This window comes from Vigna radiata, unplaced genomic scaffold (genome assembly GCF_000741045.1).
Source record: "Vigna radiata var. radiata cultivar VC1973A unplaced genomic scaffold, Vradiata_ver6 scaffold_215, whole genome shotgun sequence".
Classification (NCBI taxonomy): Eukaryota; Viridiplantae; Streptophyta; class Magnoliopsida; order Fabales; family Fabaceae; genus Vigna; species Vigna radiata.
The window spans coordinates 233,350-247,169 of NW_014541783.1; the positions used below are offsets into that span (position 1 = coordinate 233,350).

A 13,820-nucleotide genomic window follows, 5' to 3' on the forward strand; every position below is an offset into this window, starting at 1 on the left:
GTTATTATTTCACTGAATAAAGTTGATTATATCACATAGATACCATAAAAATGATCATAGACTAATTGAACAAACTCTTCTATACAACACTAAATTGGCTAGCTTGGAGGTTAGGTAGTTTGGGTGGTTGTAACTTGCATTTTAGTTACTCCTTCCAGTAGCACCGTACCATGTTGTGTGTATCCTACCAAGTTCTGCTATGTTGTTTGCATTCGTTTTTTCCCCTCGTCTACCTTTGGGATCAATCAGAAATTAGATCTCAAGTTCGAGGTAAATGATTTATGATAAGAATGTTCTTTGTTGAAGAAGATAATTCTTCAGAGAAGTTTGATTATCAGATGGCACGTACCGCCATAATGATACGTTGCATTCCATAAAAAAATAATTTACACGACGAGTCCAAGTATTCACTATATTTACTCGGTCTAAGCCGGGTCCACTTAGCACCAAAATCAAAAAACTCCGCATACAGAAAAAGAAAAATACAACTACATTCACAAAGGAAACCTATGCATAAAAAATAAAATACAAATCTACCTGGTTTACCTTCCTATTCGTGCCTCCAAATATTCAGCAAGAAAGAACATTCATTCTACTAAAACAGCCTCTGAATAACCTCCTATGATTTTGTGTAGAACAAATTGTTAAATCACTCTACTGACAGCACCAATGAATTCAGTTCAAGCGTTAGTGCATATAGCCAAGAAACAGGTGAATGCAGTCATACCCACAGATTTTAAGATATCAGATCACAAGCTCACTTCTGTTAAGAAAACAAGGAACTCAGTTTGGACGCAAGCTTGGCAGCCTTGTAGTCATCCCGAAGTTGAATAAATCTGTTGCAATAGCAGATAAATGAACATTTTCATCACCAATCATACGCAACGACATTGATTAATTTGTTCACTGCGATGTTGTGTGTTGGAAAGGGGTGCTTACTAATAACCACCACCACCGAGACTTATCTTAACAGGTGGTGTAAACTACATAATCAGTAAACCTCATTAGACTATCTAAAATAAAGTTTTAGTCAAACCATTTAGACAGAGATATAACTTTTAACAGTTTTCCCTAACATTTTCCTCTATCTTTTTTATATTGAATAATCTTCCATTTGATCCACTTATATAACTTGAATCCTTAATAGTCGTCTTAAATAACCAAATTAACTTAGAGCAACCCACAAAGGGTGGCTTCAGTAGTAACCAAGCTTGAATTCAATGGTCAAGCATGAAATGTTTGTGTGAAGGGACAATTAAATCCTGATCGGGGATTACTCTCACCCCACCAAAGACACTTCATGAAACTTTTTAAGAGTGCAAGGAAATTGAACACGAACAGGAAAAGATATATATTTTTAATATAAATGTCATTATTAGCCATTTTGTAATGATCTGATGGTAATATAATAAGAACAGCCAACAATAAAACATAAAACATTGCATTATTTACAAATACAATGTAATTATTATACCTTTGTGCATCTTTCCGTATGCTGGGTGTGCCCTCAAACAAAGTCGAAAGGCTCTCAGGAGCAACAATAAATACATTGGCCAGTCTATAGAAAACACTCAGAAATTAGTATGTAAAAATGAGAGGTGGGGAAATTTTGAAAAAAAAAATTGCGTGTCATTCAACTTACATGCCCAACAATTCAAACTTTTCATCAACAGAAGGAGCATTGAAACTACGCAAAAAATCTCCATATTCAGTAATGTCACGCTTCAGTCGCAATCCCCCACTGCAAAGCAATTCATTAGTATACAACAATCAGCAGGATATTATAGAACCAGTTGGTGACAAATATAAAATTCATAAATTACTGTCAGCATAAATTTTGAAATCGGAGACAAAAAGACTTGTCATAAAACCTAAAGCAAACCAGTATATGTGCATGACGAAAATATTTAAAGCCATTATAATAAATACATAGGTGAAGAAAGAAAATTCAGAAGGATTAATTTGTGATTAGCTTATGTATATTTTTTTTCCACATCAAAGCAGTACTTGTTATGGTAATATGTATATACAAGCTAGAGAAAATAAGGAATGTAGGACCCAGGCAATTACCTTGGATTAAAAGTATACTTCTGCCAATGGTTTAGTAGCACCTTGTGCAGGCGATTCCCCTAAAATGACAATTTATCATGTTTTCAATGGAAGTAGGACAAATGAATCAATAATATGGATCCTTCTTCATCAGTAAACATTCATTAGGGACTGAGCTATCACAAACAAGGAAGTAAACAATCAAAAGAACCACTTTCCCCCATTGGAAAACAAATGATAGACACTGTCAACTACAAGAAAAGAGACATCCAACCAATGAAAGTTTGTTTAAGATCCAAGAACCTTGAGAAGATCGTCCTCCTAAATGACTCTGTACAAGCAGCCAACTCCTTCATTCAAAGTCATCAAATCAACATATTTAATGATTAGAAACAACATATCGTACCAATTCAGTCAGGAATGCTTGTTTGTTAAGGCCTTCTAGAGCAGTAAATGCAGATTCCAGCACACGGGAAAGATAAGCAACAACTCTGACACAGGAGACCAAAATATACTTGTTAGTTAGGAATATAAAGTTCGAAAATAAACTAAAAATTAAATGCTGATATCTATTTCAAATAAGATGCAAACTTGGTCCCTCAAATAACATTGACATCTGTAGAGTAGTGTCTAGAATCTATACAGCCTTGCGTGTTTTTAAAACCTAGCAGATTAACATGGGAGATCAAGAGTTGATGTTTTGACCAGTCTCATCAATCCATTAAATACAGAAGCTTACCAGTGAACCAGTGCTAATGATATACTTTGGCTTTTCCTCCATTATTATACTTGTTTACTAACATAAATTATATTTTTACATAATTTCACATATTCATAGGTATGTAAAACCTTGCTAAATATACATGAAGAATGAATCATAAAACTTCAAATGTTCAAACAAAGTAAAAACAACCTAGTTCACATACACAGATTTAAATTATAGAAAATGTCAATATCATCAGTACTAAGTAGTTTCAGTTCAAGTTTCAAGAAACATCCACCTTGTGCAGGCACTAGTTGCCCGGTGGTCAGGAGCCATTCCATCATCAGGTGATCGATAATCTGTAGCTTTTTGTTCAGCTGAAAGCAACCGCTCCACCTGTCAAGGGGTTTAAAGTGAAATATTAAAGAGTTTAGGAGTTATGATTCAAACTTGAACAGCAAAAGAGAAAACACAGGAAATACCCAGAACCAGCCCATTTCTATTGGATGGATAGTAAGCAGATTGAGAGTAGCCATTATGTTTAATGCAGTTGACAATTGGTTATCACTCATAATGTTATAGGTAGAACTAACCTCAGCCATGACAGTTTCAATGCATTGTTGCAATCCTTTATAAGCAGCTGCCTCTGCACTTGACATTGCTGTAGCCATTTCCTCACAAGCAGCCGCATGTGCCCCATCAACAGGGAGCAAAAGCCGAGAAATAGAATTAGAAAAATACTGCAGAGAATTACTCATTTCAGTTATAGGATTTGTTAATAGCTAAAAATATTAATTAAAAATCAAGGCTCAAATTGTACTTGTTGAATAATAGCTACACTGCTTCCAGATCGTTGTACAGCAATCATGAAAGATCTGAAACTACTTTCACCAGCAGCAGCAGCAGCCTCTGCCTGCATATCAACAAATTAATCTTAAATATGTCTGGTGAAATGACCTTATATTTTCCGCTTCTATATATACTTTAAAAAGAGCATGCAAAACAATGATGTATTTACAGCAGATGCAGCTGCAGCGGCCACTCTACGGGTAACACTTGTACCCAGCACAAATCTTTCCCTCAAATTAGCTGCCTCTGTCAGGCCGTCTCTAGCCCGTTCAAGCCCATCTGCTATATATTGACTAACCTGTAAAATACACAGAAAATGACCCCTGAATAATGAATTCCAATGCACTAAAGGTATCAAATATCTGAATGCTGACAAAATGTGAAACTAACTTACTTGGTCTAGCAGGCAAGTAAAGACCGCTTTTACATTGTTTGCAAGTGTTGCAGGCTGTAAAAGAACACTTTCAAATTATTCATATAAAGGATTAAAATATTGAATTCATATCAAATTATCAGAGCTTAACTGCCAAACAAAAAACACATTATTATGGAATGATGAATTATTGCAAAATATTTTGATGAATTATAATACAAAGAAAAATCACATTTAGTATGAGTATAACGAGGCTCTTTGATTTTTATACTTCTCCATATAAAAGTTTAGTTTACCAACAAGAAATGAATTTAAATAAGCATATAAAGAACAACCTCACATTATGCTTCGTTGATCCAATTAAACAAAACTTACCTGGCAGCGGATCCTTACTACAGTTACCCTAAGCAACTACTACACTGCCCTGTAAAAAAGGCAAATAACTAATTACCTGGGAAGCAAATAGATTGCATCTTGAGATGGCTTCTTCATTCCAACGCACAAACTCTGTTACAACTGTAACAGATATTTGCTGTTGAGAACAAACTACTGAAGCTCCTTTTGCACGTCCAATTGACCCAGATGAATCAGATATCTGCATACTTTCGGCTCGCAATTCTTCCACCTGCATTTTTTAGGGACATAAATGCATTGCAATCCTATTCAATTAGTGTTGTAACATGTGTAAAATTACTAGTCTGCGTTATTTTTTTTTTTTTTGTACAGATTTTATTGGATATATTCCTCTATTAGGATTAATCAGTATGAATTTCCTTATTTGTAGTAACCAGGGTTGATTTGTCCATAATTCTAGCTTAGTTTTAAGTTCAAGTTGTACTAATGGTGAATTGTGTTGTACCTTTGAATCATCATAAAATAATATTCACTTTCCTTCATAGACACATAAATCATAGATTCCACTGTCATTGCGACTAACCTAGGCAGGCTTCACTGCTGCCATCAGCTCCTAAGTGGCACCTTCCGTTGCACTAAAAGTTTTTCAACCACTGTCCCACCACCTACTTTTAGACCGGCAACGTAGTGAATCACGAGACTCGTCGGTGGAAGCCACATCACATTTCAAGGACATTTTCCCATATTGTGTACAACACATGATTCCCTATTTGCATTCATTTGCATCACAGCTGCAACTGTTGTACTTGTAAATAATCACCACATTACATATTGTGTAGACTAGTCATACCCACAATTGGTGAAAGTGAGAGCATTCAACTACAACCCTCCTTTACATACAAAGTGTGCATCAAGCTCCTTCACTCCACAATTAATCTTGATCTAATATATAAAGTTACTCAAGATTTGAAATGTGTAGTAAACAGTAGCATTTTTTCCTTCCTATTGTGTCATGCAAGATCTTGTCATAGACTACACGTGGAACTGATAAGAAATGGGGAAGGCTATACCATATGCAATGTGTAGAAAAAAAAGGCAGTGCCAAACTGAATGTGTCCACTCCGTGTCACTAGACAAGTTATGAGATTGTTGCTTCTCAAATTAGACTTCAATGTCGGTGTCTAATGCATCCTCGTTCAGGTAATCTTACTCTTTAGGCATTGTTCCTCGTATGTTTACTTTAGAGTACATCGAGTCTTTTAATTGTGATTTACATCTATTTCAAAAAAACAATCTGACAATATTTTTGACAATAATAGAAAAGATGGGTCTTAGAACTTGTTCATTCCAATGTTTGGGGGTCCAGTTCCTATTTTCGATAATTTCTAATGCAAAATGGTTTGGTTCTTTTTGTGAATGACTAAATTCAGGTTTCGTGAATTCAACTGATGAAAGATTTCTTGGAGGTGTTTCATCTATTCTTGAACTTTTATTACATGGTTAAGAGTCCGTTTGGAAGATCAATTAATCAATTATGCTCAAATAATGGAAAAGAATAGCTGAATCATATTATTCATAAACTCTGCAACAAAACCATATTATTCATAAACTAAGATGTCAATATCTATGGCAAAATGAGTCACTCAAACAGAAAAATTTGCATTTCCCTTGAAGTTATCAAGAATTTTCTATTTCAAATGTCTATTACAAAATGTTATTGATGAGAAGTTGTTTCAACTGTCACCTATCCAATAAACATGCTAACTACTTAGGTTCTCTATAGTGTAGCCCCAATCCATTATGCAACTTCCCTTCTATTTCTATTTCGAAAGACTTCCACATTATGCCTTTGGTTGTGTTGCCTTCCAGATTGTTATATATTGGATCCTAGGGCAGTCAAATGTAAATTTATCCCCTAAAGTTGCCAAATTTATGTTGGCAATGATGTTGTTGGAGATTCCATATCAACTAGAAATAAGATCAAATTACTATGTATAAGTGGATGCAAACCTTATCTTATAAGTTAATTTGGTGATATTGAATTAGGCTTAAAGTCTACTACCTAATATGGTGTCAGAGCCTATCTTTGTAAGATTTGTTGAGCCTACTGTGTTATTCACTATCAAACCACCCACAAATATTTAGTCTCATGCTCGAGATTTCCAGTCTTCAGCATGGCAAGGTGTGTTAGAGACTCACATCGCCTAGAAAAAAGACTAGACTATAGTATATAAGTGAGTACAAAAGAAAAAAGATGTTTCGTTATGTATCCGTTCGTGTCTAATGTTGACTAAACACCTTGCATGAAACACTAGAGTTTTATATCGGCCATTATTATATTAAGATCGCCAAACCAGTATAAGAAGCCTTATAACAGGATCAATGGATTCATGCCATGAATAAAAATCATATTTGATGACCTAGAGGCTATGTGAACTATTATTGATAGAAATTATGATTGGTAGGTAACCTTGGAGTTGAGTATAAAGTACCTATGAAGTTTCTTTTCTGCAACATGAAAACCAAAATTCGGTTTAGAACAATGAGAAAACATGTAGAAATAGGACAGCTCTTCATCAAGGAGACAACATATATTCCCTTTGGAGGTCAGTTGGCAGAGGTGCTAAGAACATGGCTACCCACACAGCCACTCCAAGATCTTACTAGCAAGCTATGAGCACTAAACAACCATTAACTAGCCTACAAAGTTTTGCAACTTGTAAAGTATGAAGCATGCTGTACGTGCATTATTTTTTTCTTCATTTAATTATATTTACTTCTTTATTTGGAATGATTGGTCAAGGTGTACTTGTTTGCAATAATCAGGTCTGATTTGAAGTCCATAATTCTAGCTTAGTTTTTATAAATAGTGATCCTTGTTGTACTCTTTGAATCATAATAAAATCATTTTCCACATATTACAAGAGTAAGGGGAAAGAATTAAAACAATCACAAACCTTCACTTTATATAATTGCCTAAGAGATGCCTGCTCATATTCAGGATATTCATCCTTGTGGCTTGAAAATAGGGACTCGGTTAGACCTGAATAAATAGAGAACTTCCTCACCTAATAAACATTTTGAATATTCTAAATTCATAACAAAGCACATGTGAGTAGCATTTATTAAAAAACTGCTTTATCAGTGGGAATAAAATGAATAATACAAGAATGAAGCATATATATCATTACCAGATATTTCTAAGATGGGTAAGGTGCATAAAATTAAAAAAAGTCAAAAGTCCTAGTCAAAAATTGCCATGAGGTAAGATTATAGTCATATAATAATTATACTTCTAGATCTCACACTTATATTATGAAAGTACAATTGAAAAGCATTCTCAATGATCATGCCCACTATATGACTAAGATTATGTAAGTTTCATTACAAAACCATGTGTAATTGTCAAAAAATACATCTAACAAACAAACAACATGAGTCCTTCTAGTATCATTTGCATTTATGCTCCAAACCATTATTCCATTTTAAGACGAGTTCACCAGATATCAATTAAGAAATTCAGGCATATTTAGAGTTAATTCATTACCCTCAACATCCAAGTCACCACATCCTACAGCTTGTAGATCTCTTGCTAGTTCTCGGGTCTTTTCATATGCTACTGCCAGCATTCGAAGATACTGAAACCTCAAATCAAATCACATTGGCATCAGCCTTGTGTCTAAACTGACTCTTGGATGATAATAATGAAGGAAGTTGGATAATTGTACTCACTAATAGGAGCCCACCTTCCTCCATGGAAGGTAAATTAACAAGAGATGGCTTCTCTAACAGTTTGTCCAAAAGGGCAGTGATCCGCTGCTCTAAAACTCGCTGCATAAAGAATTAAGAAAGCATTGGTTTCTGTGAATACAGTAAATAAACTATACAACTTCAAGGCCACAATATTCGTTGAAGACCATGTTTTTGGGTACCTGAACTAAAATTGACATAACTTCACTTGGTGTGGGGAATACAGCTGTGATTGTTGCAGCCTCTTTTCGAACAGTATCTGTAAAAAACTACTGCCAATCATTGCTTCTGTCAGGAAAACTTATTTTACTAACAGCAGAAAGTATATTTCAAACCTGTGATTTCTTTGTACAAGGAGGAAAGCCCACGAGCAACATTATTAGGGCTCCCTTGAGCACCCTGTTCACCTAGAACCAGCTTAGTGTCTGCATTCATTACTTCAACATCAATAAACATTGGCCGTGTTGCCACATAATGTTGCATGGCACTTGTACCCCTGTTGAACTGCATTACAAGTGGTAATTTAGCTAAATAGATGCACTCGTTCACCAAAACATCAATATTTAATATGTAAGTAATGCACTCAACCAGTGAATTTACTTATTTCCATTATAAGCAAGTAAGCAAAATATAATGCAAGCATAAGAGACAAAGTAGAAACATTTGAAAGCAATTCTTCAAACAACTGCACTGTATAATCATAAATTGAAGCTTGGACTCTTTTTAGAATGTGTTAAATTTCAAATACAATTTCATAAACACACAGGTAGAGCTGTCAAAATGGGTCACCCGGCCTATCCCGACCTGGCCTAACCCGACACGGCCCACCACAGGTTGGTTACTTAGTGAGCTAACCCAACTCGGCTCATTTATTAGCGAGCCAGAAAAATTTGAATCCGGTCCGACCCACCACGGGTTGGTTCAATGGCTCACTTAATTACAATTTTTTTAAATAAAAAAAAATACAAACGGTTTATAATTCAAATCTAAACAAATTTCACTCTCAACATGGATGTTTAATTAATTTTGAAAATAGAAAACTTAAATAATTTCTTCAAGCAAAAAAAAAAAAAACAAGTACTTTTTTATAAAATTAAAGTTAAATTTTAATAAAAAAAAAAATTAAGTAGGCAGGTCAACCCGGCCCACCACTCTCGCATGAGCCAGGTTGAAATCTAACCTGCATAAAAAATACAATTTTTTCAAACCCAACCCGGCACGAATCCATGATAGGCTAGGTTGGTTCACAGGTTGTGACCCATTTTGACAGCTCTACAGACAGGCCCACTAAAGTAACATTAAATTCCATTTAGTATTTGTAATTATACAACATCTAGAAAATCACAAAGTACAATGCAATTTAAGCAAAAGGAAGACCGATACACCTTTACCCTCAAATTTAAAACTAGACGTTTTTATTACTTAGTGCTGGAATTAAACAATGGACAAATGAGAGAGGGGTGAAAAGGGAAGTATCAATGAAAATGAGATGATAGAAAAAGTGACAAACGATGACCAAAAAGAAAATCCTCAAAGGTATGGGAAACCAGGAAGCAAGCACAGACTCCATTTGATGTAGTGGCTATTAGACTGAAATTGATATTGACAAGTGAAACAAGAGATATCCAACTATGGAACTTAAGAATCATAAACTATATAAAATAAAAAGGTAATACAAGGCTTCCAAAAACCCATGAACATAAAAGAGCGATGATATCAGGTACTATTTCTATGATGAACAATTCATAACTTTTCTTGGTTTGATTTTACCAATGAAACAATCCAAGTTATCTGAATAATGGCGGTAGTAATATGGGAAACTGACACAGGGATTATAGGGGAAAGGAAAGGGATGGCATTATGTAAACAAAACTTTCTTACCTGAGACAAAATTTTGGCACACTCGGCCATGGTGGTCAATTCTCTTTTCTGTGATGCTGCATCAAACCGAGAGAGCAATCTATTCTCCAGTTCTGCAGAAATGGTGAAAATATTATCGAACATTTATTACTAAAGAAACCCAGAACGCAATTTCAGCCACTAAATATTTTGGTTGTAACCTTATGTAAGATCAGTTAATCCAAAAATATCAGCATGTTCTTATATTCTAAAAGGCAAGAAGCAAAATTCTGAACATGCACCCTGGTAACGAGGAAAGGTAGAATTGGGCTGGTATTGAATTGTGTCCCTCAAGGTAAGGTTAAGTCATTTGCTACAGATCTTCTTATTAGATGAAAAAAAGGTAGTAAACAAAATTTTCATGCAATTTAAATCCTCAATCTTGCTTACATTTGGGTCACACCAAATTGAAGAAAGATAATAACACTTGATAAAGGCAGATGTGCTTAAATCTAGAACCCTGCCATTCCAACACAAAAAGGCAGGAATGCCTAAGGAAAATTAAATATGAGCCCCACACTGTTTAGTATTTGGAATTCTAGATGACCATAGTAACAAATAAAGTAAAAAAGCCAGAAGATCATAAAAAGGTGTTACATGACAATTAAGCCTGATTAGAGAGGCCTTAGATGAAGAAGCTGTTTCGTACATACAGAAATCTGTCAACATCATCGATAAATAAAATTGTGTCTTGAAATTCAATCTAAACATAGTATTTAATCTTTTAAAGGATGTTGACCATTCTATCTGCAACAGAAGAAAGCAGACAACCGCACAGATTACAACATTCTTAGATTGAATAATGTACTTTGTCAGTCACAATATTCTTGAAGAAAAAGGGACTATGATATTGCAGTTTTAACAGGAAATGCGCAGAACTATAATTATCTTAATTATTCTGTTTGACAGAAACATGTGATATTCATAAGCTAACGTGTCCATGTTTTTCAGAAAAAAAAAAAAAAAATTCACCATTGCAGTATTCCTGCAAATTAGCAACTGCAACTTCTAATCCTCTGCTAGCAGTTGCATTTCCCATAGTTGATGGGACAGGTATTCCATGTCTTCCAATATCTTCTTCAGCAAATGATCCTGAAAATAGACAGTATTAGCATAGAATTGACATAATTTGGTTAAAGCAATATAGAAATGAAAAAGCATCTCAATTCTTACGTAATTTCTGGGCAATCGAAGCAGCCTCGGCAACACGGCTATCATCAGAAAAAAGAGGTGAAAGCTCCATCAGATCACCAGGGCTGCTGTTGAACTCCATTAAATACTGCAGAAAAAATCAACCATTGGTAAAATTCCTTAACGTGAACAATTATAGAAACCAAATGAACCAACTGAAATACTTTTATCAACTCAATTGTTTGACTGGCGGTTTCTCGCTGAGCATCTGCACTCTGAAAAAATAAAACAGTACTATAAATGAGATTATATTTCAAAGACAAAGGAGGAATTGACCTACCAATAAACATAATAATACAAACAAATGTGAGACTTCAATCCATTCTATCAAACATAGTTGGACCATGAAAGAACTCTCTACCTGGAGATGATCACCTATCTTTGCAGCTGTCTGGCCAACACTTGAAATTCGCGAATCTAACCTGGCAAAGCTATCAAACAATCCATCCACACCTTTCTCTAGCTGAAAAGGAAATAAAAAAAAAGCACAAAAATTAAACATTCGCATCCTAACAGATCACTCCAGCCTTGTTAGATAGCAGGGTATAAAAGATCTTCATTCTAAAAAAAGGCAAAATTAGAACTAACAAATGTAATTTTCAAAAGAAAAAATCACTAGGGTAAGGGAAATAATATATACCCCCACGGAACTTTTACAGTACAAAATTATTGCAATTTTTTTTGGTGGTTTGAGACCATGTTTAATAGGATTACTATAAGCGAAAAAGTTCTTCCTCCAAATATTTAATGCAACCAAAATAACTAAGGCTCAAACTCTAGAATACCAATTAAGCTACAACAACCTCACACCCATTGATTCTAATGCTCTGCAGCGACAATTGCAAATTTTCGCATAACACAAACCAAGTATATTCAAGACTCACCTCAGAAAGTGTCTTTCGATGCTTAGAGTCTTGAACTGAGACTTCTTTCTTAAGATTGTAGAGTCTCCCATCAATCTTCCAACCAAAACACAACAACAATAAAATCAAAACCTCAAAATAAAAAAGGCTACTAATCGATAGAGGAAGGAAAACCTGTTTACGAAGCTCAAGCAGCTCCTTGCAAGAATCCTTGAACAGCGACAAGAGCTTCTCAACCTCAGGGAACAACGGACTCGCAACTACCTGCGAGGAGTACTTGGCCGCATCGGACGGCACTCGGCGATGCCCGTTCGCCTGGGAATCACCGCCGTCCCCTTCCGCATCCTCCGATTTGAACGCCGGAAGAAGCTCGCCCACGAGGTTCCCGAACAACTCGTCAAACGAGAAGTCTCCCTAACACAGAAACAGCAGCATCCAGATCAACAACACGTTCTTTCAATCATCGAAACCGAAATTCTCTTTAAGCTGAATCAGCGAACGTACCTTGAAATCTTCGATGTCGAGAATGAGAGGGAAGGAGGTACCCGACGATGAGTTTTTGGAGGGCTTGCTGGCTTCATCTCTAGGCTCTCTCATGACGAAGGAAGTGGAGCGAGTCAATGTGCTTCGATTTGGCGAAACTGTGATAGGAGATTGGGAAATGCGATCTTCTTCTTCTTCGGTTGTATCGTTATGTTATGGAGTTTTTTTTGTTTGAAAGTGTAACTGGAAAAGTGAAAACCCTCTGAGTGGAGGGACACGTTGGAATGGATCGATCGATGACGAAGGAGCGACAACCAACACGGTGGAAGGAAGCTGGATGGAATATCGCAACGGCAGAAAATTGTTAAAAAATAAAATTCTACTATTTTAATTGAATATTCAATTTTTCCATGTTTAAAAACTTTTATTTTTCTTTTTATCACTTTTCTAACCCTCACTATTTTTCTATAATATGTGAAATGGTACTTCATTTTACACAAATATTTATTTTATATTATTCAAATTTATGATAAATAAATATTTTTGGAATTCAAAAGAATTGATAATCCTCCTTTTTGGAATTCTGCCAATGTAGATTAGATCAAAGTAAAGTATGAAGTTCATCTCCCTCTCTTGGTTTTTCTTTAGTACATTGCTTTTGTTTGTTTTATTTTTTTATTGATTTCTAACAATAATGTGACAATTAGAAGTGGACAAATAAACTTTAGAAAATACAATTATTAAAAACGATTGAATTAAAAAATAATTTATTTGAACTAAATAGAAAATTAGATCAGACTAATTGAATTGAATTATTTTTTATTAATTAAATTGAATTATTTTTAAAAAAATAAATAGATATAAAATATTTATCTCTATATAGATTATTCCATAAATAATAAAATTAAAAAATTAATTCATAACCAAATTATATTATAAAATATAATTCATAAACACATTTTATCCAAATTAATAATGTTTAAAAGTCTCACCTCTTCTTCAAAGATTATATTTTAAAAAATATATATTTTACCATTTTTGAAAGCTTAAAATATAAATAAAATTTTCATATTTTTTACATTGTTCAAATTTATCAAACTTTCTTAGAATCTTTGTCAAGCTTTTTTAAGTATAATTTTGGAAAAGCACATTTTTTCGCTTATAATATAAATAAATTAGTAATTGATCTAATTATAGTTTTACTAATCTAAAATATTTAATTTTATAACACATAAATATATTTTCAACAACTTTTCTATAACTTTTAATCTGTTTATCATGTATTTTTTTTTCCTTAAATTTATTT

General features: G+C 34.3%; 1 protein-coding gene across 2 annotated transcripts; it reads right to left on the bottom strand.

Moving 5' to 3' along the window:
• Positions 1–331: 331 nt before the first annotated feature.
• LOC106778185 (exocyst complex component SEC10b) lies at positions 332–12,876 on the bottom strand. 2 transcript variants are annotated; one of them, XM_014666122.2, is made up of 25 exons: positions 12,536–12,876; positions 12,206–12,445; positions 12,053–12,127; positions 11,530–11,631; positions 11,333–11,383; positions 11,151–11,256; positions 10,950–11,069; positions 9,960–10,051; positions 8,414–8,582; positions 8,261–8,337; positions 8,061–8,159; positions 7,876–7,966; positions 7,286–7,371; positions 4,426–4,599; positions 3,996–4,049; positions 3,771–3,899; positions 3,573–3,665; positions 3,346–3,492; positions 3,051–3,148; positions 2,456–2,540; positions 2,071–2,129; positions 1,643–1,741; positions 1,475–1,558; positions 728–836; positions 332–619 (listed from the first exon to the last, which is right to left on the bottom strand). In XM_014666122.2, exons 1-24 carry the CDS (start codon positions 12,626–12,628, stop codon positions 767–769), a joined length of 2,493 nt encoding a protein of 830 aa, XP_014521608.1. In that variant the 5' UTR covers positions 12,629–12,876; the 3' UTR covers positions 332–619; positions 728–766. The 2 variants fall into 2 exon arrangements, with proteins under 2 accessions (XP_014521608.1, XP_014521607.1); XM_014666121.2 differs by having other exon boundaries at positions 332–836.
• Positions 12,877–13,820: the final 944 nt, after the last annotated feature.